The sequence below is a fragment of the Dipteris shenzhenensis genome, chromosome 8 (assembly GCF_047967505.1).
Source record: "Dipteris shenzhenensis isolate YYH24624 ecotype China chromosome 8, Dip_SZ_1.0, whole genome shotgun sequence".
Taxonomy (NCBI): Eukaryota; Viridiplantae; Streptophyta; class Polypodiopsida; order Gleicheniales; family Dipteridaceae; genus Dipteris; species Dipteris shenzhenensis.
In genome coordinates this window covers 28,639,797-28,667,734 of record NC_141603.1, presented here as the reverse complement: position 1 = coordinate 28,667,734, position 27,938 = coordinate 28,639,797, and the positions used below count along the sequence as shown (strand labels likewise).

The window sequence follows — 27,938 nt, the reverse complement described above, 5'->3', positions numbered from 1 at the left end:
GAAGGAGGGAGAAGGGAGGTAGCGAAGAGGATGGGTGGAGGAGGAGGGAGAGAGAGGGAATTCAAATTCAAAATTCAAAATTCTGACTTTGGGAGAATTGCCCCCTCCTTGGTGTAAGAGGTGGCCCCTTCCTTGGTGTAAGACATGGATGATTTTTTCAAGTTAGTTTTGTTAAGAAGCTAAACTTTTATATTGCCATCAAAAGTTTGTATGCACTAATAAAAATAAAAGTGTGAAACATTCGCCAGGATTTGAAACTTTTATGCAAAAAAAATTAAAGTTTCGCCAAGGTTTACATTTTTGCCTTCAAAATTCAAAAGAAAATATAAAAAAATGTACAACATTTTACCAATATTGTGAAAGTAAAAAAATGAGCTTGAAAACTTTCACCAAGATTTTATATTAATATATAAGCATAGCTTCGATAAAGACATCCTTGGTGTAAGAGGTGGCCCCCTCCTAGTTGTAAGAGGTGTAAGAGGTGGGCTCAACTATGCTTAACCCACCTAGATATGGGGGATTAGGACTCCCTTGGACCCCACAATAGGGCTTGCATTAGGCCTTATCCATTTCTTAACCCATTCCTCATGAGGACCTTTTGAGACTCCAATTCTCCCCTAATGATACTTTATCAATTGCTTGAAGTGCATCCTTCCTACACTTTTCAGGATGAAACTTCCAGGCAAAACCAATGTACAAAAGTACCAACTTCTTGGTGATTCGACATAAAGCAAGTAATATGCATATATGTACATTATACAAAGAGATATCAAGAACATATTTGAAGTTTGCATCAACCTAATCTCTGTTAGTAGGTACCTTCCTCCACCATTTGGGATCCATGACATATGCTCGATCCTTGCAATCAAGGCATGGAGATTTTCAATTAGCTCCTTTGCTTATGTTGAACGTACACTTGAGGGTCTTGAGGTCACCTACCATATGCCAATCCACATGGAAATCACCTTTGCTGTCAACATGCAGATACCCTCCTTGAGCTTGATCTTTAATAATTGTAGGTATTTCTATGCATTGGAATACCCAATCAAGAGTTTGGTGGTCCTCTGTTTTAACCTACCATTGAAAATACAATTGAAGATTCAGATAGTTAAATACATTGTACTTCTTAAAAATCCACTTTCAATCCAAGTATGTGCCTACTCAAATGTGCCTAGCCACCAAATGTGCTTTTCCAATTGCACACTGAAGTGTTTTGAGTCTGTTGTTGTAATTGAGGGATCAAGAGCTCTGTTCATTAGAGTGATGGTTACTCATTCAACATTTTTCTCCTTGTGACAATTTCACATTTGTCTAGCTATATAACAAATTTTAGAAGCCCCTGGCACTCTTCAAATGTCATATTATAAAACTCAACCATTCTCCTTTACACAAGTTGAAGATCAACAAAAATTTTGTTAAAAGAGTTATATACAGTGGTCCCCTTGTCACTTTTGTACAATCCTTCAATATGCATACAATTTCCAATATAATCATTTACTTATTGGTTGAGTAGGAGAACCATTGAAATATTGTGCGAAAAAAGGGGGTTTATGGTGAATTAGACCATCCACCGATGGGCACAATTTTTTGCATGCATCTCAACATAGGTGGGATTCATGCATGTGCACAGTATCATGCCCATCAGGTATGTGCATGTTTGGATAACACACCTCAAATACTAATTTTTGAGGGGTGTGCATAATACTTGGTGAAAAATGAGGTTTGTGGAGACTTCGACCATCCAAAGCATATATGATGAGCATAATACTTTGCACATGCCTCACAATAGGTAGGATTCATGCATGTGCAAAGTATCATGTCCATTGGGTATGCGCACCTTCGGATAACACACCTCAGATACTATTTTTTGAGGGGTGTGCATAACACTTTGTGAAAAACGAGATTTGTGGCAACTTGGACCATCAAAATCATATCCATTAAGCATGATACTTAGCACGTGCCTCAACCCCAAAATCAAGGGAGCACTCAGAATATCTAACTACTTGCCTCGTTGCGGTGCATTTGGAGTTTAAGGACATAAACCCTAGCACACCACACTAACCCCAAGGACTTGGTTTTAGGGACATATATCCTATAAACGTGCCTTGCCTAATGTAAGTATGGTATATCGATGTCTCAAGTGCTACTACCATATACATAGTTAATTAAAGCGTCAAAATTGGCCTAACATTCCAAGGTCTGTTTAGATTGCTATGCACTCCTCAATTTTGTTAAAGGTCTTATTGTGAAGAGAGTGGGAGAGAAGGAAGGAGTCTCACTTGCGGCTTTCTCACATACACAATGGGGGAATACACACAAAGGTGGAGGCTGAAAACAGTTTTCCTCTTCTTAGATGTGAAAGCCAAAAGAACTCTAAGTACAAAAGGATAGATGAACCCTATATGTGGGTCTCAAACCAAACTCAGCTAACTAAGGTGGCATACTAACTGAGCCACAAACTAGAGTACATAAAGATAGCTGTCATCCAGCTATTATTCATGGGCGGTGTACCAACCGCATCTACAGCTAACAAGTCGGTGACATAAATGCACAATGGTTACCCTAGCATATCACGAGTGGAGCTCGATATCTCAACACTTATTAGAACAAGGGAAGTTTGAAACAAGCATTTTGTAATATCTTATTTGCCCAATAAATGGAATCAAATAATTTGAGGAGGGTGGGATAGTGAATATCTCATTAATCATATTTATGCATATGACATTGATATTGTGTAGTCTTGACGGTGACTCATGTGTCATGGGGATCTTGAAGGAATGCCAATGGAGCCTCCACTCCAAGCTACTCCTTGTGAGGGCAATGCCATCACAAGCCATCCACTTGTGTCACACGAGTGGCTTCGAATTGTTTCAGTGTGTTTCCATGAGAGAAAGAGGGAAGGGGGAGAGGGGAGAAGAGAGGAGAGAAGGGGGGGAGAAGGAGAAGAGAAGAACAGAGTGAAGGGGGATGGAGTGGTGAACACAAAGGCACTACAAAGGAAACAAGAGAACACCCAAAGAGACTCTTGAAGAGAAGAGGGAGCTTGCATTCCAAACTTGTGCATACAACAATGAAGACCAAAGTCAACCATTTGCTCTTTTATACATGTCACCTTTTGAAGGGAGGGCCAACCCTTTTCCTTTTAGCACTCTCTCTTTCTTTACATTTATAAGGCTCTTGGGCCCATAGGGTGCCAAGGCATCTTTGCTATCCTTTCCATCTCTCCCCTACTGTTTCACTCTTCTGTGTCGAAAATAGCACTTGTGTTAATAGTTGGCCATTGGTAGCACATACTGAAGCGACGGTGAGGTTTAGGGGTACCTGTAACTTCTCCCAAATATCGCAAGAGATGAAGTTGTGGCTCACCCCTGGATCCACAAGTGCTCAAATGCGCAAGCCCCTATTGAGATATCGAGCTCCACTCGTGATATGCCAAGGTGACCGTTGTGCATTTATGTCACCAACTTGTTAGCTGCAGATGCGGTTGGTACACCGCCCATGAATAATAGCTGAATTACAGCTATCTTTATGTACTCTAGTTTGTGGCTCAGTTAGTATGCCACCTTAGTTAGCTGAGCTTAGTTTGACACCCACATATAGGGTTCACCTATTCTTTTGTACGTAGAGTTCTTTTGGCTTTCACAACTAAGAAGAGGAAAACTATTTTCAGCCTCCACCTTTGTGTACATTCCCCCATTGTGTATGTGAGAAAGCCACAAGTGAGACTCCTTCCTTCTCTCCCACTCTCTTCACATGGTATCAGTAAGGAGCTCAAGAAAGCAAACCAAGTTTGTGGTGTCCTAGTAAAAGGATCAGTGTTGCTTTCCTTTTTTTTCGAGTTTGGGAGCAAATCTCTGCAGGTAGCATATCTAGAAAGTGCAAGAGTGCATTGTCTCAAATTGGGATGCCCTTTTGAGTGCACTGTCTCATTTTTTTGATTCGAGGCCATTTCGGGGCCCGTTTTGGTGGCGGAAGTTTTTCGCAGACACTCAGGAAAGTGCCATGTTTTTGTTGTGCAACATCTATTCTGTAGGTCGGTGAAAAGTTATCGTAGAAATTACATCGTATGCCTATGCGCAAAGATATTGGGAGTGATAGAATCATTCTTATTGCCTGTTGATGCATAATCGTCACTAGGAAGTGACTGTGTGGTCAAATACCACTTTCGTCAGTTTTGCAGATTTGCCCTTGTGAGGCAGAAGTGTGTTTTTTTGCAGTATTCTGTAATGGCATCTGATGCTCTTTCACAGATTGTCACTGAAAAGCTTGACAAGAACAACTTCCAAGCATGGAAGTTTAGAATGACGAATCTCCTTAAGGGAAAAGGCTATTGGGAGTTCATTACTAGAGCTGAACAAGAACCAGTTATTCCTAATGTTCCCAATCAATAAGACTTGCAAGCATTTAAAGGCTAGCATGAGAGAGCCAGAAAAGTTATGTATTGGTTGCCTATCAGTACTTCAAATTCTATGATTATGCATATTCAAGACGCAAGCACACTGAAGGAGGCATGGGATACTTTAACAAAAATATATAGTACAAATACGCAAGCTAGGAAAATGCAGCTCAAGCAGGAGTTGCATAATGTGTAGAGAGAAAATATGAGCATCAATGACTACCACATGAAGGTGAAGAAGATTACAGATGCACTTGCTTCTATTGGGTCGCTAGTGGAAGATGATGATTTAGTTTTCGTGACCTTGAATGGTCTAGGAAAGGATTATGCACAATTCTGGACATCCATTGTAGTCCGTGAGAATTTTCCTGATTTTGAGAAGTTGATTGCTCTTCTAATTTATGAAGAGCAGAGAAATGGTGGTGCATCTTCTTCAGAAGGAACTTCAAAAGAAGTTGTCTTCTACTCAAATGCTAGAAGAGGTAGAGGCAGAGGTAGAGCAGGCCGATTTGAAGGCCATGGTAGAAATCAGAATATGCAGCAAATTCAAGAAAACCAGTCCTGTGGAGGAGGACGTGGTAACTTTAGAGGCAGGGGGAGCCAAAGAGGTCGTGGTGGATGGTAGAGAGGCCAAAATGCAAACAGCAATGTTGAATGCTACTGCTGTGGTAAAATGGGTCATATGGTTTAAGACTACTATAAAAAGCAGAATGACATCATGACTGGAAAATTGTAGCAAGGCAATTATGCATCCTTGAGTAGACAGGGTGATGACAGAAATGAGCATATGTTTATGGTGCAGCACATGACCAATTCTGTGACAAGTGCAGAAGAAAGCAATGATGTGTGGTATGTTGACTCAAGTGCGTCAAACCACATGACAGGTCATGCAGAATGGATGCAGGATGCAAGGAAAATGGAAAGACTAGGATTTGTGGAGACTGGTGATGATACTGCACATCCTATTGTGAAAATTGGTAAAATTCCTTTGTCTAGGTATCGAGACATGGATTTGCCTTATCCTATCAAAAACGTTTCAACTGAGGTGCAACAAAAGAAGGGTTATCAACCCTAAAACAAGATGCTATGCTCCTCCAAATGTAATAAAACCTACCCAAAATCTTAATTCAATCATAGTTAGAGTACTTCCTACTTTTTTCTTATTTCAACCATCAATGCCCAATATGGGTATGAAAAACCAATGTTGGAGATCCACACATGAAATATTGTATGCGACAGGGTTTTTTGTCTCAACAAAAGATGTGTATAGATTTGTTTATGATACAAGACTTGGTATGATGCTTACGTAAAATTTTAATTATAGGAACACAAATTCTTGGTCCATTATGAGTTATAGAGACATGGATTTGACCTTACCTTACCAAATATTTTTCAACTTGATGTGCAGAGAAAAAAGGGTTATCCACCCTAAAATAAGATGCTACGCTACTCCAAATGGAATACACATATGCAAAAATATTTATGATATAATTTAATAGAGTCCTTATAAGTTTTATATTTTTTCAATAATCCATTCCCAACATCGGTATGAAAAACCAACGTCGGAAAGCCACACACAAGGTCTAGTGTATGAGCTGCGGTTTTGTTTTTTAAAAAGACATGTCAAGACCTATGTATGAGGTAAGATTCGATATGTTCCTTGGCACCGATGTTACTAAGAGTCATACCATGCCTTAGTCCATTACGAGATATAAAGCCATGGATTTGACCTGACTTTATCAAAGATGTTTCAACTTCAGATGCACAAAGAAAGGATTATTCACCCTACAACACGATGCTATGCCAGTCCAAATGCAATAAAATCTAGCCAAAATATCTATTATCTCATGTGCTAGAGTCCTACCAAGATCTATCTTGTTCTGACCATCGACGGTCAACATGGGTATGGAAAACCAATTCAATGGAGACCCACATGTGTTCTAGAGTATGTGATGGGTTTTTTAAAAAGGAAAGCCATGTATATAGCTATTTATGGGACAACATTTTGTATGGTGCTTGAGTCAATTGTGACTTAGAGGTATAGTAAGTATTGGTCCATTATGAGATTTGAACTTACACTATAAAATATATTTCATCTCAAGGTGCCGTACAATAAGGGTTTTTCCACCCTGAAATAAGAAGCTACGCTACTCCAAATATAATAACACATATGCTACTAAAAATACAATAGCACATAGCCAGAATATTTTTGCCATCATTGATTAGACTTGTTTCACCCATCGATGCCCAACATGGGTATGAAAAACCAACGTTGGAGACCAATATGTGTTCTAGTGTATGCGATTGGGTTTTTTAATACAAAAGTCATGTATAGACTTATTTATGAGAAAAGATTTTGTTCAATTCTTATCTCCAATGTTTCTTAGAGGCATACAAATTCATTGTCCATTACGGCATATAGAGCTATTGTATCAAAAATGTTTAAGCTCGAGATGCAGCAAAAAATGGGTTATCTACTTTAAAATGAGATGCTACTCTACTCCAAATGAAAAAATGCCTAGCCAAAATATTTACGTCATCATGTATTAGATTCCTACCAACTTTAGTCTTATTTCGACCATCGATGCCCAACATGGGTATGAAAAATCCATGTTGGATACCCACACTTGTTCTAGTATATGCGATGGGATTTTAAAAAGAAGAAACACCTGTATAGACCTATTTATGGGGCAAGAATTGGTATGATGCTTGGGTCCCAGTGTGACTTAGAGGCATACCAAGTCTTGGTCCATTACAAGATAAAGAGCCATGGGTTTGACCTTACTCTATCAAAAATGTGTTTCAGCTCGATGTGTGGCAAAAAGGGTTATCCATCCTAAAACAAGATGCTAAGCTCCTCCAAAGGAAATAACACCTAGACAAAATATTTATGCCATCATGAATTAGATTCCTACCAAGTTTTGTTTTGTTTTTATCATCATTGTCCAACACATGGATATGAAAAACCAATGTTGGAGACCCACACGTGATCTAGTGTATGCGATAGTTTTTTTTTCAGCTTTGTCATGTTACAACCATCGATGCCCAACATGGATATGTAAAACTAACGTTGGAGACCCACAGTGTTCTAGTGTATGCGACAATGTTTCTTAAAGAAGAAATGTAGGTATAGACCTATTTATAAGACAAGATTTGGTACAATGCTTGGGTCCAATGTGACTCAGAGGCATACCAAGTCGTGGTCCATTACAAAATATAGAGCCATGTATTTGACCTTACCCAATTAAAATGTTATGTCTTGAGGTACGGTAAACAAAGGGTTTCCCACCCTAAAATAAGAAGCTACATTACTCCAAATGCAATAACACCCAGCCGAAATATTTATAACATCATGTATTAGACTCCTACCAACTTTCATCTTCTTTTGCCCATATGGGTATGCAAAACTGATGTTGGAGACCTATAGGTGTTCTAATGTATACAACGGGCTTTTTAAAAATAAAGTCATGTATAGATCTATTTATGAGACAAGCTTTGGTAAAGTGCTTATCTCCAATGTTCCTTAGAGGCATACCAAGTCTTAGTTAATTATGCAGTATAGAACCATCACTTTGACCTTACCCTATCAAAAATGTTTTAGCTCAAGGTGTAGGAAAAAATGGATTATCTACCTTAAACAAGATGCTACGCTACTCCAAATTCAAAAGCACCTATCCAAAATCCATATTCCATAATTCCTTAAAGGCCTACCAAGTCTTGTGTTGTTTCAACCATCAATGCCCAACATGGATATGAAAAACCAATGTTGGAGACCCATACGTATTGTAGCGTATGTGACATGCTTTTTAAAAAAGAAATACATGTATAGAACTCTTTATGGAACAAGATTTGCTAAGGTGATTTTTCCAATGTGATTCAAAGCCATACTAAGTATTGGTCTATTATGAGATATAAAGCCATGGATTTTACCTTACCCTATAAAAAATGTTTGATCTTAAGGTGTGGTAAATAAAGGGTTATCTACCCTAAAACAAAAAGCTATGCTACTCTAAATCCAATAACACCTAGCTAAAATGTTTATGAAATGATTTATTAGTGTCCTACCAGTTTTGCCTTGTTTCAACTATTGATCCCCAACAAGGGTATGAAAAACCAACATTGAAGACCTATGCGGGTTATAGTGTATGCGACATGATTTTTTAAAGAAGAAAGGCATGTATAGATGTATTAATGGGACAAGATTTGGTATAGTGTTTGGGTCCAAAGTGACTCAGAGGAATACAAATTCCTGGTCCATTATGAAATATCAAGCCATCAAGCCATAGATTGGACCTTACCCTATCAAAAGTGTTTCATGTTGATGGTAGCAAGAAATTGGTTTTTCTTTCATTAAATATCATCATGATGAGGTGGTGGGGGGGAGGATTATTTTGTATTGTATATTATAAAGTTTCCATAATATTTACAAATTCCTTAAAAGGATGTAAAAACATGTGTGCCTCAGGATGTATGAAGTGCTCTAAGGTGGATGGAACCTATGTGTAAACATGATGAAGAGAGTGCTCATGGCATGTACCTCAAGTCAATTAGGTTCCAAGATAGATTAGTTTGGACTCATAAACAAAATCTTGAGTGTATGTGTATTTCTCTATTCAACAATACATGATAGGCTTCTTATATAGAGAGAGCCTTTAGTATTATAGTCAATACTTGTGGGATCCTCTGATCCACATCTCTCCTTGTGGATGTCCTCGATCCACATCTTCACATCATGTAGTCCACATCCTAGGGTGGCTACTTTAATACATTCCTATACCATACCTTAGTCTCTAATATGTGCACATGGCACCATATCTCAACACCTCCCCTTGGTGCCATGATCCATTGGCTACCACAAGGTGGTCAGATTTGACTTTATGTTCCATCACCCCCGCTTAGTGCATACCTTGCTACTTAAGGTGGTCAAGATGCATAATACTTTGTTCTTCCATGTGCCTTAGTGCCTTATGTGTGGATGCCATGTTCTGTGCTATGGTCATCTCATGCATTTGTGCTTTTGGCATGCTTATGATAGTGATGTGTGCATTCATGCTTTGATTTGTCATTTGTTGCAAAGGTCTTACCAATTGATTTCTTTCAATATTGGTAGTGTCTAATTGCATACAATGCTCTAATCTAACATGCGAATAGAGCTAAAAAAGGTGATCATTTTTCCTTTTTGGAGTGAGTGCAAATTTTTCCTGGGCATAGTATCATTAGCCGATTTGTTAGGCTCTTGGGGACTTTCTTTTTCTCAAGTCTCTAACCCCCACCTCTCAAATTGCTTATATGCTAGAATAGGCTTCAAGGGCCCAGGAATCAACCGTCGCCTTCGAAACTTTTGGCATACTTTATAACTTCGACACCATTCATATACATCCTTATGGAGGCGTGGCCAGAAGTAACCTGCATTAAGAATTCTCCTAGCTAGGCTGAAGCAAAATGACCAGAGCATTCATGACACATTTCTAGGATTCTCCTAGTCTCCATGGTATGGACCACCCGATGGAGCACCTTATCTTTTCCTAATTTATAAAGAATGTCATCAACAATAGTATAGGGACAAGCCTTCCTTACCAATCTCTGCTTCTGTTATGGAGTTAACCCTCAAGGAAACATGCCTTCTTCCACATATTGCCGAACATCTTACATTTCATGTTTAATGTTCTCCTTACATTTCATTTCTTCTCCTAGATCCTCTCGCCTTGTGAGCAAATCTGCCATAGTGGACCTAGTGGTATTTTTAGTGACAAAAGAGAAAGAGAACTCTTGAAGCTCTAACAACCATTTTGCAAATCTCCCCCCAGGATTAGGCTTGCGAACTAGATATGCTAATACAGACGGAGAGGTAAGGAAGAAAAATGGTCGAGGTAATAAATAGGAGCAAAATTTTATGATTGAAAATACCAGAGAGAGCTTGCTACTCCATTTCTTCATACCTGTTTCCACCTTTGTAAGCTATCGGCTGGCATAATAGATGGATTGCATTCTACCTGCCTCTCCTTTTTGTAGCAATACAGCACCAATTAAATGCAAAGATACACTTGGATTTACATAAAAGTCTTGAGACCAATCAAAGGGCTTCAATATTGGGCCTTACTCATGGCCTCCTTAAGTTGCTAAAAAGACTCTTATTGCTCCACACCCCATTGGAAAGAAACTCCTTTTCTTGTCAATAAGTTCATGGGATGCACTATCTCTGTGAAATCATCACAAAAGCATTGATAATACTTGCTTTTTTGAAATGTAGCTAGTGCATTGGTCAACCCAAAAGGCATCACTCTATAAGCAAAAACTCCCTAAGGTGTGACAAATGATGTTTTCTTTTGATCTTCCTCCCGAATACGAATTTGAAAGTACCTAGAATACCCATCACATACTACATCTCATGCCCTGCTACTTGGTCTAGTATTTCATCTTGGAATGGCAAAGGAAAATGATCCCTCTTAGTGCATGCATTCAAAGGATGAAAGTCCACACAAACCCGCCCCTTATTTCCTTTCTTTGGTGTGACAACTAAAGGAGATATCCATTCTGAATCATCAACAGGATAGATGAATCCCGCCTCAAGATGCTGTGTTACCTCTTTCTTTAGTGCCTCGGCTTGGATCACCCCTAATCGTCTTAAGCGTTGCACAACTGGCTTGCTTTCTGGCTTCAACTCAATCTTGTGCTCCAAAAGAGAGACTAGTCAAACCTATGAATAGCTTGTTGCAAAGAGATATGGGTAATCATCTAACATATCCAAGTACTGGAGCTTCTGACTACCTCTGATAGAGAATCACCAAGAAGCTCTTCATTGCGTTGGTGTCATTTAGAGTGCTCCATATCCTCCACATGAAGTGTCTCTACAAGATCTTCTTGGACCACCACCTTGTCCCCTCCTGACTCATCATCCCAATCAGCACCAAGACAAAGACCAAAGGCCACTCCTTCCACCTCACCCTCTGAGTTGGACTCCTCGGAGCTACACCCTGTCTCTTCTTCTTCATCGGTTAAGTTAGAGCTCAAACTCTCTGATGTTGAAGACTCCTCCTTAGCAACTTCCTTTTTGCGACTTCTAATGTTGTAGCACACCTTCTTATCATTTCCCAACAAAATCAATTCTCTAGTATTATTGACATGTATAAATACTTCCTTATGCAACTATTTATACATCTCCCAAATCATCGACACAAAATATTCCCAATTGTAGCCTTTTTCGCCTTAGGCCTTGCTTCCTTAAAAAAAAAAGTGTACACTAGTAAGATAAGGAATGATTATATCATGGAGACAAAAGCACAATCATTTCCAAAAGTAATCCCAATTGTAGCCTTTTCACCTCAAGCCTTGCTTTCGCAAAACGGAATAATTATATCATAGAGACAAAGCACAATCACAAAGTGGCAGTTAGATACTACTAATGAATTGCCATTCAAATTTCATATTAAAGGCTTTTCGTTAAGCTCCTTGTAAAAAATCCAATCAATGAAGCAGTGGTTTACTTGCCATGTAAAAGCTATATTAGAGCTGCAAAAGCATGAATTTTTTAATATCCAGTTACAACAAGAACTATGTGTAAGAAAATAATACAACGTCCGTGCTCAACAGTTAACATGATCTCGTACGCAAGAGAGAAAACTAGATAGTATGGAGAATCAAAATTTTGATTACTGTAGATCTGATACAATAGATGGCACTACCTCCCAACCGTGCGCTCCTATGAAAGAAGCTTCGATGGCAAGCTGGAAATAGTAGAGGATGGAGGCTAGATGCTAAGGAATCAGGGTTGCTGTAGCCAGTGATGAAATGGGCTTCACGGGCTTGCTCTTATATAGCCACTAGTCGTAGTCAGTTAGACCCAATTTGGTGGCCGACCCAGTCCGCCCAAAACGGTCGACTGGGGGTCGGTCCCAAAATAGGCCACCGACTACACAATAGATCCGGTGCGCAAAATAGAGCAACTAACCTACGGTCACCGTTCGGCCCATAGCCATCCGAGATCATTTGGGACTCCAAACGGGCCTCGCAACCCAAGAGTGGGCTACCCCGAAAAATGCTCCGTCCACCCTCAATACGGTCAGTCATGGGATGCCTTCCCGCACTTGCATGTAGCCTAGTTGGTAGTGTGCCAACTCCGTCCAGCCATCAGGCCACACATGGCCCCCATCTGGTGTTCAAACCAAGACCTACTGGATAACCGAGCTACTCAAATGCCTTCTCCTCATATGGGGGGCTTACAAGTAGAGTTAGTTGGTTCCCACGTAGTTACACGAGAGTGGAGCATTGATATCTAACACTATGAGATACACTTTCTATAATCACTTACAATAAGAACTTTTAGATACACACAGAGAAACATATCTTACACAGAGAAACAGAGAGTACTAGTAGCACTCAAATATCGATTTACAGTGGATGGTCCTTAATGCAGTTTAATTCAAATCATCAGTGCATGATTGTGATCTTGCAAGCTTTTCAAATCAAAACTGCTATTCTTCACTCATATGTGTACTGCAATTCCAACAAGGGGAGGAAGAAGTTCTCCAAGACATCTAAACCTAGGAATTTGTGGTTGAGAAAATAGAAATGAATGTTCTCAGTCTGGAGTTTGCCAGGCAAGAAGCCCACCCTCCAAACTGTGGCTTCTTGATGCCACTTGGTCTCCAGGACCAAGAACCCACATTGGTCGATCCAACGCCACTCATTTAAAAACATTTTTGGAAATACCAGTTGAAAGAGTTGGTAGAAAGTTTATCAGCAAACTGCCAATACCCATCACAGAACTCAAATGTCAATCCCCCAATACATTCGTTACAAAGGATGCTAGACAAAGCCGGCCTTCTCGAGGTCTTCCATGTAGAAATTTGACTAAAGGATGTATACACAGATTGAGATGTACACGAAATGTAATTGTATTGAATGAATGTTTATTGTTACATAGTTCGTGGATTCGATTGGTCGTGTCTTATGATCACGCCTTATCGATTCACATTAATTTTCTTTTTAATTTACTTATTTGATGATAGCATTATTTATTTTAATACTCCCCCTTAATGCTAACATTCTAATTAAATTCTTTTAAGTCCTAAATTTAAATAGCATGATTCATGCTTTGGAGTGGGTAACGGTTTCATGAGGAAATCCGCCCAAATTAGCTCCGTCGATGTGTGTTCTAGCTTTCTGCCATTAGATGATGACTGAGGATTTGCTGGTTGTGCAGGTATGGAAAGGAGGCTATCTTCGTCAAAGATTATGGTGCGGCTGTATAGGAATCGGTAACATGAGGGATCGTATAATCGATAGCCCTTCACTCCCTGTGGTTTGCCATAGCCTACCAGTATAGTCTTTACGGCATGGTCCTGCAGTTTGTGTCGATGTTCTGAACGGACTAATGCATTTGCAATTGAGCCAAAGACTCGTAGGTATTTGTAGTCGGGTGGTTTATCGTACCATAGGGTGTAGGGGATTGCCCTGATAGTTCGATGGTAGGTCCTATTTTGGATGTAGCATGCAATCGCAACGGCTTCTTCCCATAATGGTGCTTGGAGTCCTGTGACTTTGAGCATGCCTCGTTCATAAATTAACAATTCTTTCATTTAGTGATCGAGTTCTGCTGTGGGGTATCGGGTATAGTTAGACGCGCTGATGAATGCCATGTTTTAGACAGTAGATGTGAAACTGGTGGGATGTGTATTCCCCATCATTGTCAAATTGGAGGGCTTTAATTTTGTGTGGTATTTGATTTTTGACTAGATTTTTATAAGCCATGAAGTTTTGGAGTATTGTGTCGGATTCCTTGTTCTTAAGGAAGCAGACAACTATAAATCAGGTGTAATCGTCGATGAAAGTTATAAAATAGCGGTTATTTGTCAGGGACTTGGTTGGGAGTTCACATAAGTTTGTGTGAATAATCTGAAGTGGCTTTGTTGTTTTGAGGCAATCTTTTGAAAATTTTCTACTAGCCAATTTTCCATAAATGCATGCTTCGCATAAAGATAGCTGACTGGACGAAGGTAAGTGATAGTTCAGGGCTAGGCACTCTTGTGAAATTAACTTCATAGTTTGTAAATTCAAGTGTCCTAACCTGTAATGCTAGAGAAGAGTCTTATAAGGGTGTGTGGGTTCCGTCTCAGCTGTGTGTACTTCATGAGCGGGTTGTGATGTTCATCCTAGGTAGTACAAGCGCCCATATTTGGGGCATGTTACTACATAAGTGTGTTCGGAGGTAAGTTTATGATGGATTAGGCAATGGTTATAGTGAAATTCAACATGGGTATGGGGGTCGGTAACCTTGCTGACAGAAATGAGGTTTTTTGCTATGTTGGGGACGTAGTAATGTTGTTGATAACGACAACATTTCTGTTAGACAGCTCATATGAGCAGTGCCTGTTCCTATTGCATATTGGACACTGTTATTTCCAAATCGTATGTCGATTGGGTCGAGTAATTTGCTATATGAGTGTAGCCAATCTAGACGGGAGGTTAAATGACATGTTGCACCAGTGTCTAAAATCCAGGTGGAGTTGATCGGTTCTGTTCGATGTGAGGCAACGAAGGCAAAGTTGATGTCTTCTGAAGAAGAGGCTTCAGAGGCCAGGGAAACGTTATCGTCCTCATAGTCTGAATTATGAGAACCGTCAGAGTCGTATGCATAGTTGGCTATGCCATTGCGGAATTTTTGTTTCCCTTTGTTGATTTTTTTTACAGTTTTGACATTGAGTTCAGTTGGTCTTGGTATACTAAGACTCTGTGGGATCTTGTTTGGATCTTGTTTGGGATATTATTTGGATCATGGTGAAGATTCCAGTGTTTCGAGGGACCCAAGGGGAAGACCCGGAGTCTTATCTTTGGGATGCCGACTTTCTGGATGGTCCATGAAGGATCGAGCGGAAATTTTGCCTGATTTTCTTGAAGGTGTAGCCTTGAGTTGGCATGAGGCCTTGCCAGACTCTACCGAGGAGGACTGGGACCAAGTTGTGGATGCAATGAAGCACAGATTTGGGACAATGGAGTCGCCAAATGCTTTGATGTTGCAGTTGGGGACTGGTTCTATCAAGGAGAGGGTGAGATGGTCTTTGCGTTGGCAATCCGATATGAAACTTTATGGACAAAGTATGAAAAGGCAGCTTAGCAAGCTGTGGCATCTGCATCATCGGCCCCTCAAAGTCTCGTAGGGATGGAGCACTTAAAGATGAGAAAATGTGTTATGGCTTTGGAGCCTCGTCTTCGCTCAAAAGTAATGAGTAAAGATATCCAACAAAATATGTGGAGGCACTTCGCATTGCAACCAAGAAAGAAGCTTCTCTAAAGATCGAATCCTCTTTTGTGTCTTCAACAGCTTCAACTTCTAAGGTGGAGGTAATGGGCACTCCTCAGGTACCAAAGTCCTCTAAGGTAGATCATAATATCTCCCAATTGATGGCAGAGTTTGCTGATTTGAAATTGCATTTAGTTAATGCATGACAACCTAGAGCACCAAAGAGTGAGAATAGGCCTCGAGATAAGAGTGGGGTCACTTGCTATGAATGTAATGAAAAAGGTCACTATTGCCCTGAGTGTCCTAGATTGAGAAAGAAAGAAGAAAAACAAGTATCCTTGTTAGAAGCTTCTTCAGGGAATGAGGAAAGAGAGGTAATGACGGCTAAACGGGAGCGTGGTAAAGCAAAAGAAGAAGAAGAAAGCAAGAAAGAAGTAGATGAGGAACATTAGGAAGAGGAACACCATAGTAAGAAAAAGAAGGCATATAAAAGGAGAATTAGCCAATCAGACTTTCTTTTAGGACAAGGAATTGGAAGCTATGACTTGCTGTCTGACCTTAAAGAAAAGGAAGCTCAAATCACCTTTGGTCAATTACTTGCTTTGTCTCCAAAACTACGGAAGGAATGGGGAAAGCTAGCAAGCACAAGAGTGTCAAAGAAGAAAAAGAAGAAAAGTGCCATTTCTATTGTTCAAAAGGTAGATATAGATGTAGGTGATGATGTACCTGTGGTTGATGTGATCATTGATGGTCAAATAATTTCTAATGTGTACATTAATGGAGGTGCATCGATTAATGTCATGAGTGAGAAGACCATGATAAATGCTGATTTAAAATACTCTAGTACTACCTCTCCTTATCGCATCAAATTGGCTGACAACACTAGGGTAAAGACCTTGGGAGTTGTGAAGAATCTAGAAGTGGATGTATGTAGAATTTCTACGCCGACTACTTTTCAGGTGATCCCTACCAAGCCATATGCACATGCCTATCCATTGATTTTGGGAAAGCCTTGGCTACACAAGGTGAAAGCTGTTCAAAAGTGGGCCTGTACTCTACTCCATAGAGTCTCTATGTGCCACATCATCACCAAAGGACTGCAACTTATCTGCACCACATCAGCTTGAACCACAGCAACACGAACAGTTTGACTGCGCGAGTGAAGGCACAGCATGATCAGCCACCAATAGTTTGACCCCGAATAATCTCGACTCTAATAGTCCAAACCTGACCGTGCATAGCCACGCAGCCACACATGCTAATCTGGTGCACATCCACATGCACACAGTCTGATTGCATAGCAACGTAGAGCAAAACATGTGATGATGTTGCACCCTCATTCATAGAATTCAATGGTTGACATTCATAGAACTCAATGGTTGTCATCACCTCACACGCCCATTTTAATCACCTCCATGCCTCATAAATATTGTTCCACCACATTTTTTCACTGTGTCAGCTCCATTATGCCACCTCCTCCCTCAGCCCCTCGACAGATGAAAAAGGGCCTAGGTCATCCTTTTTCGGTTGACGAGAAGCCGCCTCTAGTCGCTCATCACCTTCCCAGCTCCCAAGGCCCTTTCCCTCTAACCTTATTCCCAATATGCCCCCTCTTTTCCCCCCTGCCCCCCGAAGTTTCCTTGTGCTCTAATGCATCTACATCGAGCCTTCCTTTTCCCTCTCCCCTTTGAGAAACAGCTCATCATGGTTTATTGCAATCCTTCCTATAGGCATCCACATTATACCATAACCTCTACTTCCCGAAGACTCAACCAATCATGGCCTCACAAGCATCCAATCCCAATGCATAACCCGTCTGGCAAGCTACACAAGCTCTCACATTAGAGCAAGCTACGCAAGCTCTCACATTAGAAATTGCCCAACAATCTCAGCCCCGCCAAGCTGTTGCGGCATCAACCGCACAAAAGGTTAGAAGTGCTGGAGATATGCGAATGGAGTTGAGAGAAAACCACATTTGCCACACCTTGGGGGACATTTGCATTCAAAGTAATGCCATTTGGCCTCACCAATGCTCCTGCTACCTTTCAAAGATTTATGCAGATGGTGTTTGCTCCTTATTTGGGGGTGTTCTTGGAGGTGTTTTTAGATGATTTCTGTATATTCTTGGCACGTAAGGAGCACATCATGAAGGTTAGGTTGGCGTTCCAAAGGGTCAATGATGCGAATGGCAGCCTCAACCCTGAAAAATGCACCATTGGAGCCACTCAAGGGAGGTTACTAGGACATATTGTCTCATCCGAGGGTGTCAAGCCTGACCCCGAGAAGGTAGAAGCTATCCTCAAGCTCTCCCCACCAACAACCACACGTCAAGTATGCTCATTTGTCAATCTAGCAGGATACTATCGCTGCTTCATTGATCAATATGCTGCTTTGACATGACCCATGACTATGCTGTTGAAAGATGGGGTTGATTTCTCTTGGAACGAGGATTGTGATCATGGGTTTGCACAAATCAAAAATGCTCTGGCTTCAAAACCCATTCTACGCAATCCAGATTGGTCAAATACTTTCTATATCAATCCTGGGTTTGGTGAGCACACTTTGGTAGGTATTCTTCTCCAGCAAGGGGAGGATCGGTTCATGTATCCTGTTCGATTTGCTTCTCGACAATTGCTCAACACCGAACGATGCTACTCAGAGGTTGACAAGCATGCCTTGTCTTTGGTGTTCTGCATTGAGAAATTTAAGCATTATGTGGCTGGAAAGTCCTTCATTATACTCACTAGCACTGGTCTTGCAAAGCAGGTTCTTCAATCACCAAATCCCATGGGCCGATTGGCCAAATGGTTGGCAGTTTTACAAGAATATGATTTTTCTTTCAAAATTGTAAAAGGGAATTGTTCCAACTTGAAGAATGCTTTGATTGATTTAGAGGAGTGCCTTGAGGTAACCCTTGTAGCGGCCATAAAAGTTGGGGATCCATGGTATGGCAATATCTACAGGTTTCTGACTACTTTCTCCTTTCCTCCAGAAAGTACTAGCTATGAGAGAAAGAAGATCCACAGAGATAGTAGGTGCTACACCCTCTTTGATGGGATGTTGTACCGTCAAGGCATGGATGGGGTACTAAGACAGGCCATTGATGCAGATGAAGTACCTAAGGTATTGAAGCATTATCATGATGGATTTTGTGGAGGCCACTATGCCAGTGACTATACAGCTAAGAAGATTTTACATGCTGGATACTATTGGCCGACCTTGTTCAAGGATGTCACTATGCATTGCAAAACTTGTGAACCATGCCAATTCTTTGGTAGGAAGGATTTGCATCTTGGGCAACATCACCCAGTGATGTCCATCCATCCGTTTCAAAAGTGGGAAATAGATTTTGTCGGGCCCCTGCCCATGACTGCCCGTAAAAAGAAGTATCTTTTGGTAGCCACTCAGTATGTCACTAAGTGGACTGAAGCTATCACCCTCCCCGCAGCAAATGGTAAGGCAGTTTTAAATTTCATATTTGAACGTATCTGCACAAGGTTTGGGAGACCCATGGAAATAGTATCTGACAATGGGAGTCCATTCTTAAATGAAGGAGTGGAGTTACTCATGGATCGCATGGGTATTGATCATCGCACTTCTAGCATCCATTATCCAGCATCCATGGGTCAAACAGAGCAGACCAATGGCCTCCTTTGTAAAACCATGGGAAAAATGGCTACAGGGAACAGGAGCCAGTGGGATCAGAAGGTCACAGAAGCCGTATGGGCTTACAACATCACTCATAAAACGTCTACAGGTCACACTCCTTTTGAGTTGGTGTATGGTGCTGAGGCTGTTTCACCACTAGAGATAGAGACTCCGGCTTTGAGATTGGCACAAGAATAGAGGATGACAGAAGATAAACATGTAGAGGCCCGGTTGGTGCAACTTGAGAAGCTAGATGAAACCCAACGCCTTGCCTTGCATCAAACAGAGATTCAAAAGAATCGACAAAAGGCCCGCTTGGATGCTAAGATTCACAAGGGATGGAAAAGACACGTTGCTGAGGGGGATGTTGTGCTATGCTTTGATAACAGAGATTGGACCACCAAATGGATAAGAAGTTCCTTCCATTGTGGACCGGTCCATACAAAGTCATCAAGGAACGTAGCAATGGGTCTGTACAAGTTCGGGAGCTGCATGAGGCATATGGTAAGAAGGTGATCAACAAGCGTTACCTCAAGCCCTTCTTTGTGCGTGATGGACCCAGGCATGGAAATGTTGTGCATTCCCTGCCTGGGGGGAGAATTGTTATGGATAAATTTATCTAAGGAAAAAGGCATAAATATGTGTGTGTGTTTGTATGTGTGGCAATAGTATAATAAAATATGGTGTGCATAGGGCCCAGGGTTGAGGTGGCAGGGCATGACCATGTGCCACCCTTCCACATAAGAGGACCCATAAGATGTGTTGTACATAATCCATGGTAGTAATATTATAAAATGTAAGCTGGCATGGTTCCTCCATGTGCCACCCCTCCACCTAGGCGGTCCCATGCCTGCATTTAGTGAGATATGGCCTAAAGTCCATGAGAAAAGTAATATAAAATAGGTGGAGATGGATATTATATTGGATTATTCCCTCCATGTAGGATAGGCCCATGTGGGGGGGGTATAGATAGTCCAAGGATGCAAGTTAAATAATAGAAAAAATAGGATGAGGTGGCAAGATTCCTTGTGCGAACCCTCCACTTATCCTCCTACAGGCTTGAACGTATTATAAAATTGAAAAGAGACCAAGGGAGTATCATAGACTTGAGATATGGGGCTTGATTTATGTGGACAAATGAGGCAAAGGGTTGTCGCACACAATTGAGAGTGCGTAACCGCCTAGCCCACATGGGAGACTTTTCCACACACACCATGCATGTGGGAGGATGCATTTATTGGGAGAGACCCCCTCTCTTGGCTATAAAAGGAGGGGGCTATTCCTTGATGAGACACGCTCATTCTTGTAAAGCCACCTAGCTAGTACTTTGATCTCCCCCTTCCCTTCCTTTCAAATAAAGCATGGCCCTCTTCCCTTGATGTCTCCATCTTTACATTCCTCCTCCCATCATGTACATGCTTCTCTTTCCCCTCTCCCTTTCCCCTTGTGCCATAGTCTCCCTCTTCATTCCGTCCCCTTCTAATCCCTCTTCCCCACCCATGATAACGTTTCGCCCTCACATTCTCCTTTTCTCTATGGTCCTTGAGCGTTGCCATGCTTAGTGTCTAGCCTCTTGTTCTGATTTCTTTTCTAGGTAACAGTACCTCCCATTCTACATATGAAAGAGAAGATTTTTGAAGCGGACAGATTTGTGAAAAGTTTGGATGTTGCTTACCAGAAGGTCAAAACAGCCCTCCAGAAAAGCCAAGACAAGCACAAACGGGCAGCCGATAAGCATCGCCGCGAGTTGCTCTTGAAAGAGAGCAATTGGGTCCTGTTGCGTTTTCAAAAAGCACGACTCAGGAAGATGAAAGGCAAGACAAAAGTGTACACAAAGCTGAAGATGCGATATTATGGTCCTTTTCAGATTTTTAAACGCATTAATGATGTGGCTTATAGGCTGAAGCTACCTGCCACTTGGACCATACACAATGCCTTTCATGTGAGTTTATTGAAGCCTTTCCAGGGTGATGTGCCTGCTAACCTGATGCATGAGGATCAGCCTGAGGTGGAAGAGTTGGATGAAATCTTGGTTCTTGAACAAATTTTGGCACATATGGAAAGAAAAGTGAAAGGTAGAGTTTCCCGTCGCTACCTAGTGAAGTTCAGGAATTATCCTGCACTGGATGTGAGGTGGATGGAGGAGGGTGACCTAGCAGACTCACCTCAGATTTTGCAGCTCTACCTCGACGTGTTTCAGCTTGCGCCAACTACGGTACAGGCTCCTACAGGTTCAACAGAGCAGAGATCTGGAGCATTGCCTGGTGCTCAAGAGGAGGGTAGCACCTCCCCTTCCTTGATTCAGACTGCTCATATATTTGGAGATCGCTTGGTAGCACCGATTGTCTCACCCGAGATGCTGCTTGCTGACAGTATTTCTGCCGTGAGGTCTCCATGATGGGTGTTCGCGACACTCGACATAGAGGATGCATTGACGTATGGATGGACTCTCGAGCTCTCCTAGCCCATATTATCATTGCAAGTTGTATCTTACAGATGATGTATATTCTAGTATGGGCTATTTCTGCCTATTTGTACTTTTTCAACAACCTAGGTAGTTTGTTGTTTTAAGAGGAGGGTATGTCACGAGGACGTGAAAAGAGATGTAAAGTATCTTCGTAACTCAACCTACGCCTAACTCAAGGTTAACCATGGTTAAGTGTTGTAATGGTTTGGCCGTGAGGGACTGGCTAGAGAAAGTGCACACTTCCTAGAAGTTCCTAAGGGCAAAAGTCTAGGTGCACCACTAGGTCCTAGGGGCAAGGCAAAGGCTTTAAAAGAGGGGTCTAAAAGTTGGGCCCAAGGACAACCAACGTTGTCCTTGGTATGGGGGTTAGGACTTTAATGAAGGGGCAAATGGCAAGGAGGAGATGCCATTTGTCATGCATGTGTATGCATGCCCTTCCCCCACCTTCCATCTCTCCCCTCACTCTCCTAGAGGTGTTGGACATTTTCAATTGTTCTTGTGCAGTTTTTCAACTGTTTGAGCTGTTTCAAGCTTGTTTTCAACCGTTTTCAGCCGTTTTAACTTTGTTTTGATTGTTCCAAGGCTAGTACACACTTCTAAGAAGTGCCAGAAGTCAATTCTGAACTTTCTGAAAATTTTCGTACGGACTATATGAACATTCATACGGTTGTACGAAATCCGTACAGACATGTTCAGCTGCCTCCAGTAGGTGCCCGGGGTTGTCTTTTGCTGTGCTAGACCTTTGTGTACATGTTTTTGGCTGCGTGGTGGCTTCTAGAGCTGTTTTGGACCAGTGCAGGCTACAGGAGTAAATTTCCCTGCTGCTTTTGGCACCCTTTCTTAGGACTCGGGCACAAATCCCGAGGCAGTCATTTCGGGGCAGATCCGTGAACCATCTTTCCTCTACAGCTCTTTCTTGTTCACCCTCCGCTCTCTACCTTCATTTCTCTCTTCTCCTGATTGCTGGAAGACACCTGCACCCTGCAGGGAGCCTAGACAAAGGATAGGTGCGAGGAAGGAGCTCGCCCCTCTGCCATAGACAACGGGAGTTGGTTCCAAGTTCGGTTTTTCCTTGTTCTTTATTGCTTTGCAGCATTTTGCAGTGCATGCGTGTTATGTGTAATCCTTTCAGGACTCCAACAAATTCTAGGAAGCACCCAAAGGCAAGGGTGATCCTGTGGAAGGCCTAAGGACAGTGTGGATGCATGTGATAGCCTTGAGGCTGCCTTGAGCTCAATTTTCCAGTGGTTTGGATGCCTGAATGCCTCTAAGTTGTGTCAGATCAGAAGTGAATGCCCGAGTATGCCTTGCCAGTGGGAATTCTAGTGGTGCACTGGGATTAGATGCCTTGAAGACAAGTAGAGGATTTGCAGAGAGGAACAGTGCAAGGTTGAACCCTTGTTGTAAAGCATTTCCATTCAAAAGCATTAAATAAATACCATAAGGGGCGCCAAGGCATTTGGGACCAGTGGGTGCACTGTGTACTATTTTCATTGAGCAGGGGCATTCTAGCCTCACCTTTGTTGTTGTTGAAGCTTGTTTCTAAGTTGTGCTAAGTGATTGAAGTGATTGAAGCTTGCATTGTGGCTATTTATGAAGTTTATGACTGAGTAGAAGATCACTGCCCTTTTGTTTATCGAAGGCCGGTTTCAGATACCCAAGGCTGCTATACGGACGTTTATTTACTGTTGTACGGCCCCTTTCCCCTGCTATATGGCCGCTCACTTCTGTCTCCTACCCCTCCTGTCCTCTTTCTCTCTCTTATTCCAGCTCGTTCTATCTCTTCCTTCCCCTCTCCAAGCTGCCATTTCCTCCTGCTACCTCTTGCTTGCTGGGTCTGCTTCCCGTGGAGGTATCCTGGACTGGATTGGAGTTCCTTGGAGCTGATCTAGAGCTGGATTGAAGTTGTTTGAAGCTGGTTTGAGTTCTCTTGTCACTATCCCTTTCACGTTGATTGCATTTGGTGATTTTGGAAGCTTGTTATTGCTCCATTTGTTGTTGGAAGTCCCTCTTGGCCATTCAGGCAGTGATTGGGCACGCAAATACAATGGGTGTAATCAAAGGGGCAGTGTGTGGATTTTCTTCCCGTATTGTGTTGAAGCTTGGTCACCCTGAGAGGCTGGTTGTGATTTGTGGGATTGCCAGTCCTGGTTGAGCAAGTTGAATGCTTTGTGGAATGCTTGGACACTTTTACAGTTGGTCATGGACAATGGTTAATGCCTTAGCCTTGCCTTGGCACTTGGGTACTAGTGTGTGCACTAGGATGGAATGCAGGTTGTAGCCAAAGTTTGGCTTGGACGATGGAATTGCCCGTGGGGTAGATCTAGCACAAGGGTGAGCCCTTGTTGTATGTACCAATGAAAAAGAAATAAATAAATACCAGAAGGGGTGCCAAGTGTTTGGGGCCAGTGTGGTGTCTTGTACTTGGTTTCATTGAGCAGAGGCACTCTAGCCTCCATCCAGTTGTTTCTCAAATTGTTTCTAAGTGGTATTGTTTAAAGTTAAGTGGTTGGAAATAATGCAATGTGGCTGTGAGTAATGAATATGCAATGCAAGTTATGGTCTACTGCCCTTTAGGAAACTGAAGGCCGGTTACAGTCCTTGAGTATCAATTCACCAACAACAGTCACTCCATCTCACCAATATAAAGTTTCAGAAGGGAGGTACCGTCGCTTGACTGAGCATTTTTCATCAAGCCAAACAGACTGACGAGGGCAGACATGTCAGAGAATTAAATCTGCTTGCTGTAGCAAACTCATGCAGCGGAATGGTTGTTCACACTCCATCCATCTCACTCAAGCTGGTAAATAATGATAGAATCCTTTAAAAAAAGAAATAAGCAGAGAAATAGAAGAAAATTAATATGCAGGAATCGGAAATTATGTACCCCCATTCTCAAAGATAGTTCTCATATAATTAGTAAGATCGAAACTGTCACTCACGATGGTACATAATAATAGAACCCCCAAAGATGGAAAAGTGCAGAGAGCCAGTCTGCACACCATCTTCCACTTCGTCTGAAAGCCCTGTGGCTCGTCCATGTACACTTCCTCCTCCAAATCTCCATTCAAAAAGGCAGACTTCACATCAATCTGACAGATGAGCCACTTATAGTAACCAATGCAATCACTGTTTGAAAAGTCTCCATGCGAACTTGTCAGGGCAAAGGACTCAAAATCAAGACCCTCTGCCTATGCATAACCTTTGGCCACCAACCTGCCTTTGTAATTATCGAGAGTTCCATCTAACTTGTATTTGTCGTTTGTAAACCCCCTTGGTCCCAATCCCCTTCCTCTTGGCTGTTCTGGGCACCAGATTCTTCTGGTCCACATGTTAAACTGAGGTACTGATTTCTAAACCTCACAGACAATGGAGCCGTTGTGCCATTGTATTTGCTAGTTGTTGTGTCTGTTCCATTTGTCTTGAGTTTGAGTTCACGTGGCAATACATGTGCTGATTCCAAATTTTGGAGAAGCAGGCAAACTACCTGTCTGGAATGTGAAGCTGAGGAGCCACCTGGTGGCAAGAATGTTGCGGAAGATAACGATGGGAGGATGTGGCAGGAAAGATAACAAAACTAGCTGAGAAGAGTGGGAAGAGGACATCCCCCTAGACCTGTGAATTGTTCTCTGAGGGGCTGTGAACTAGTTTTTATCAGTTCGGTGCCTGCCCATGTCCACAAACTGCTTACAACAGTTCAATTGTAGCAGTACCCTCTCAAATATCCTACAACCAGCACAAAACTTTCAATTTCCAAACAATTGTACTTGATTTGTGTAACTCCTTACAGGTTCCTCGCCCCTTTTAGGTTCTACCACAAAATCCTATTGTGATCTGCTCCCTGCATCATGCTTCATCAATTCGCACTGTTTCAAACCTCGAAACATTTTTTTAAACTTGTAGAGAGACATCGACTACATACCTGGTACCATTCAAAGTGCATACCTTGCAACACTTCACTTGATGAGGGCTGCTCTGATACAAGCTGAAACATTTCCACTAGGATCTAACCCTAAACACAGTCCAAAGACAATCAACAAATCGAAACAAAGATCAGCAACAAGCGACTCACCTCCCAGCCACCCCCAAGCACATGACCTAGAGTTCAGACTCACACAAAGCTGTGCCCATCGCTTCAGCGTCCCATACCACCAGAACCTTCAGCATAGTATCTCGTGATCCACCATGTAGAAGGAGTTTGGCTCATGATCCAAACCAGACCGTCTAGTGGTGTCTAACATACAGAATGCCAACCCAATAGCCTTGGCCACACTAATAAAGAAGAGCATCCACCAAAAAGGATCCTGGCTAAATATAGCCAGCTGACCCTTTGCTATTCTTTTAAGTCCTCTAGCCACACGTTAGCGTGCTTCCCTTCATCCTAGGTCCCCTAACCTTCCTGGATTAATCCACCAATCCGAGGATTAGCATCTAGGTACATAACACTCCTGAAGGTTCAAAAGTTCATCGGTAACATGATGAGCATGAGCATCGCAACTGAATGACCAACTGCTCTGAGTTTCTTTCTGTCTTCACTTTCGTGAGGTAGTCCCGCATGGTGTCACCCTCCTCCATCCTCATGGTGAAAATTCATTCTGGAGGTTGAGGATCCTTGACACATTCTTCATTTCATACAGGTCCTTTAGGATGTCCCATGCTTCCTTCAAAGTAACTGCAAGCTAAATGTGCAGAAGGAAAAGCTCAACCAAAATCAGGCTTGATTTTGGAGCGTTAGTGATCCTACAGTTTTATGAAAATCTGTGAATTTCTTATGCATAGCCACTAGTAATTGTACTATGAACTAACTGCTGCCCCTCTCCACCATCAACAATGCATTTCGAACCAGGGCCCTGAAGACCAGCACATCCTTGGCAAAGAATCGTAGCTGATTGAGTACTGAAAGGACACCCACTGAAGTGTGAACTATTGCTGCTACCACCTTCAGTGCTACAGCAGGGAAACTGGATCTGCTCGATACAATTTCAGCCTCTACAGATCCCTTCTTTGCCTCTCTTTCTTAGCGACTACCTTGGGCAGATTCCAGTTGCTGTTTCTCTCATCTCTTTGCTGAATTCTCTCTGCCTTCACATCTCTCTCCTACAATGGCTGAAGAAATTTGCATGCAATGAGATATCCCGACAGTTGTTGGAATATCTATCTCCCTAGAGTTCTCTAGTGCTATTAAAGCACAACAGGAACGGAAGTCGGAGAATGTGCATAAACTACAAAAACTTGAACAAAGTTACAATCAAGGGCCAATATCACCCTCCTAGGGCAGATGACTTGATTGATAGGCTGTAAGGAGCTGCCTTTTACGTCCTTCATACTGGCTACCACCAAATACACATAGCTGAGGAAGACGTCCGTAAGACGGGATTCTGATCTAGGTATGGCCAATATGAGTTCTCAGTACTATAGATGATAAACGATATCTTTCGTGAACAACTAGGAAATCCATAGTGGTATTCTTGGACGATATTATGATATACAGCCATTAGCTCAATGAGCATGTCGCACATCTCCACATTGTGTTAGCGACACTAAGGCATGAGAAGCTATATGCGAAGCGGTCTAAGAGCGAGTTTTTCCATAAAGAACTATTGTGCCTCAGACATAAAATTGCTTGAGAGGGCATGAGCATTGCCCATGAGAGAAACCAAAGGGTATTAGATTGGCCTGTTTCTCAAACCATAGGGCAACTTTGTGCGGTCCCAGGATTCATAGTCTGTCTTAGGAAGTCAGTGAGGGATTCTTTGAGGCTAACTGTTCTTTGACGAACCTCATTATGGACATGGACTTCAATCCAACAATCTATCTCCTGGAATAATAAACTTGAAGAGGGTTTTTAGACTCCCAATTTAAGGTGAAGGAAGCACCTATATTGGCCTTACTGGAGCCAAACAACCCGCCACGTTGGTATGGACTGTTCTCCAAGACCAGAGTACCCCTCAGGATTCAATTTTTGTAGCAGTCCCTTGGCCTCTTTCCAGCACAGATGTTATAGGCTTAGAATGGGGGATCTTCTTCAGCCAGAGACAACAGAGAATCTACATGCGGACAATGCTATGGAGGCGTTGGAATGGCAGAGGATCAGGGTAGTGGGATGCTCGGGCAATGACTGGACTACTGACCCAACTCCTTTGTCTCGCAGGCAAACAGGGACAAGATAGCGCCTATGGTTGTGGGAG

The 27,938-nt window shown here is 42.1% G+C and overlaps 2 protein-coding genes across 2 annotated transcripts in view; both read left to right on the top strand.

Moving 5' to 3' along the window:
• Nucleotides 1-27,938, top strand: part of LOC147899347 (uncharacterized) — a 196,126-nt gene that overhangs the window by 143,345 nt on the left and 24,843 nt on the right. The gene's annotated exons all lie outside the window — the stretch shown is intronic.
• Nucleotides 14,627-22,311, top strand: LOC147899349 (uncharacterized). Its single transcript, XM_087377707.1, has 3 exons — nt 14,627-14,686; nt 20,878-21,666; nt 22,255-22,311. Exons 1-3 carry the CDS (start codon nt 14,627-14,629, stop codon nt 22,309-22,311), a joined length of 906 nt encoding a protein of 301 aa, XP_087233833.1.

Excerpts from the sequence above, each read along its gene's own strand:
- LOC147899349 (XM_087377707.1), top strand. The coding sequence starts at position 14,627 with ATGGTTATAGTGAAATTCAACATGGGTATGGGGGTCGGTAACCTTGCT. Across the intron at positions 14,687-20,877 it reads ACCTTGCTGACAGAAATGAG|GTAACAGTACCTCCCATTCT; the intron begins GTTTTTTGCTAT and ends TTTCTTTTCTAG. Across the intron at positions 21,667-22,254 it reads TTGCTGACAGTATTTCTGCC|TTTTTCAACTGTTTGAGCTG; the intron begins GTGAGGTCTCCA and ends GTTCTTGTGCAG.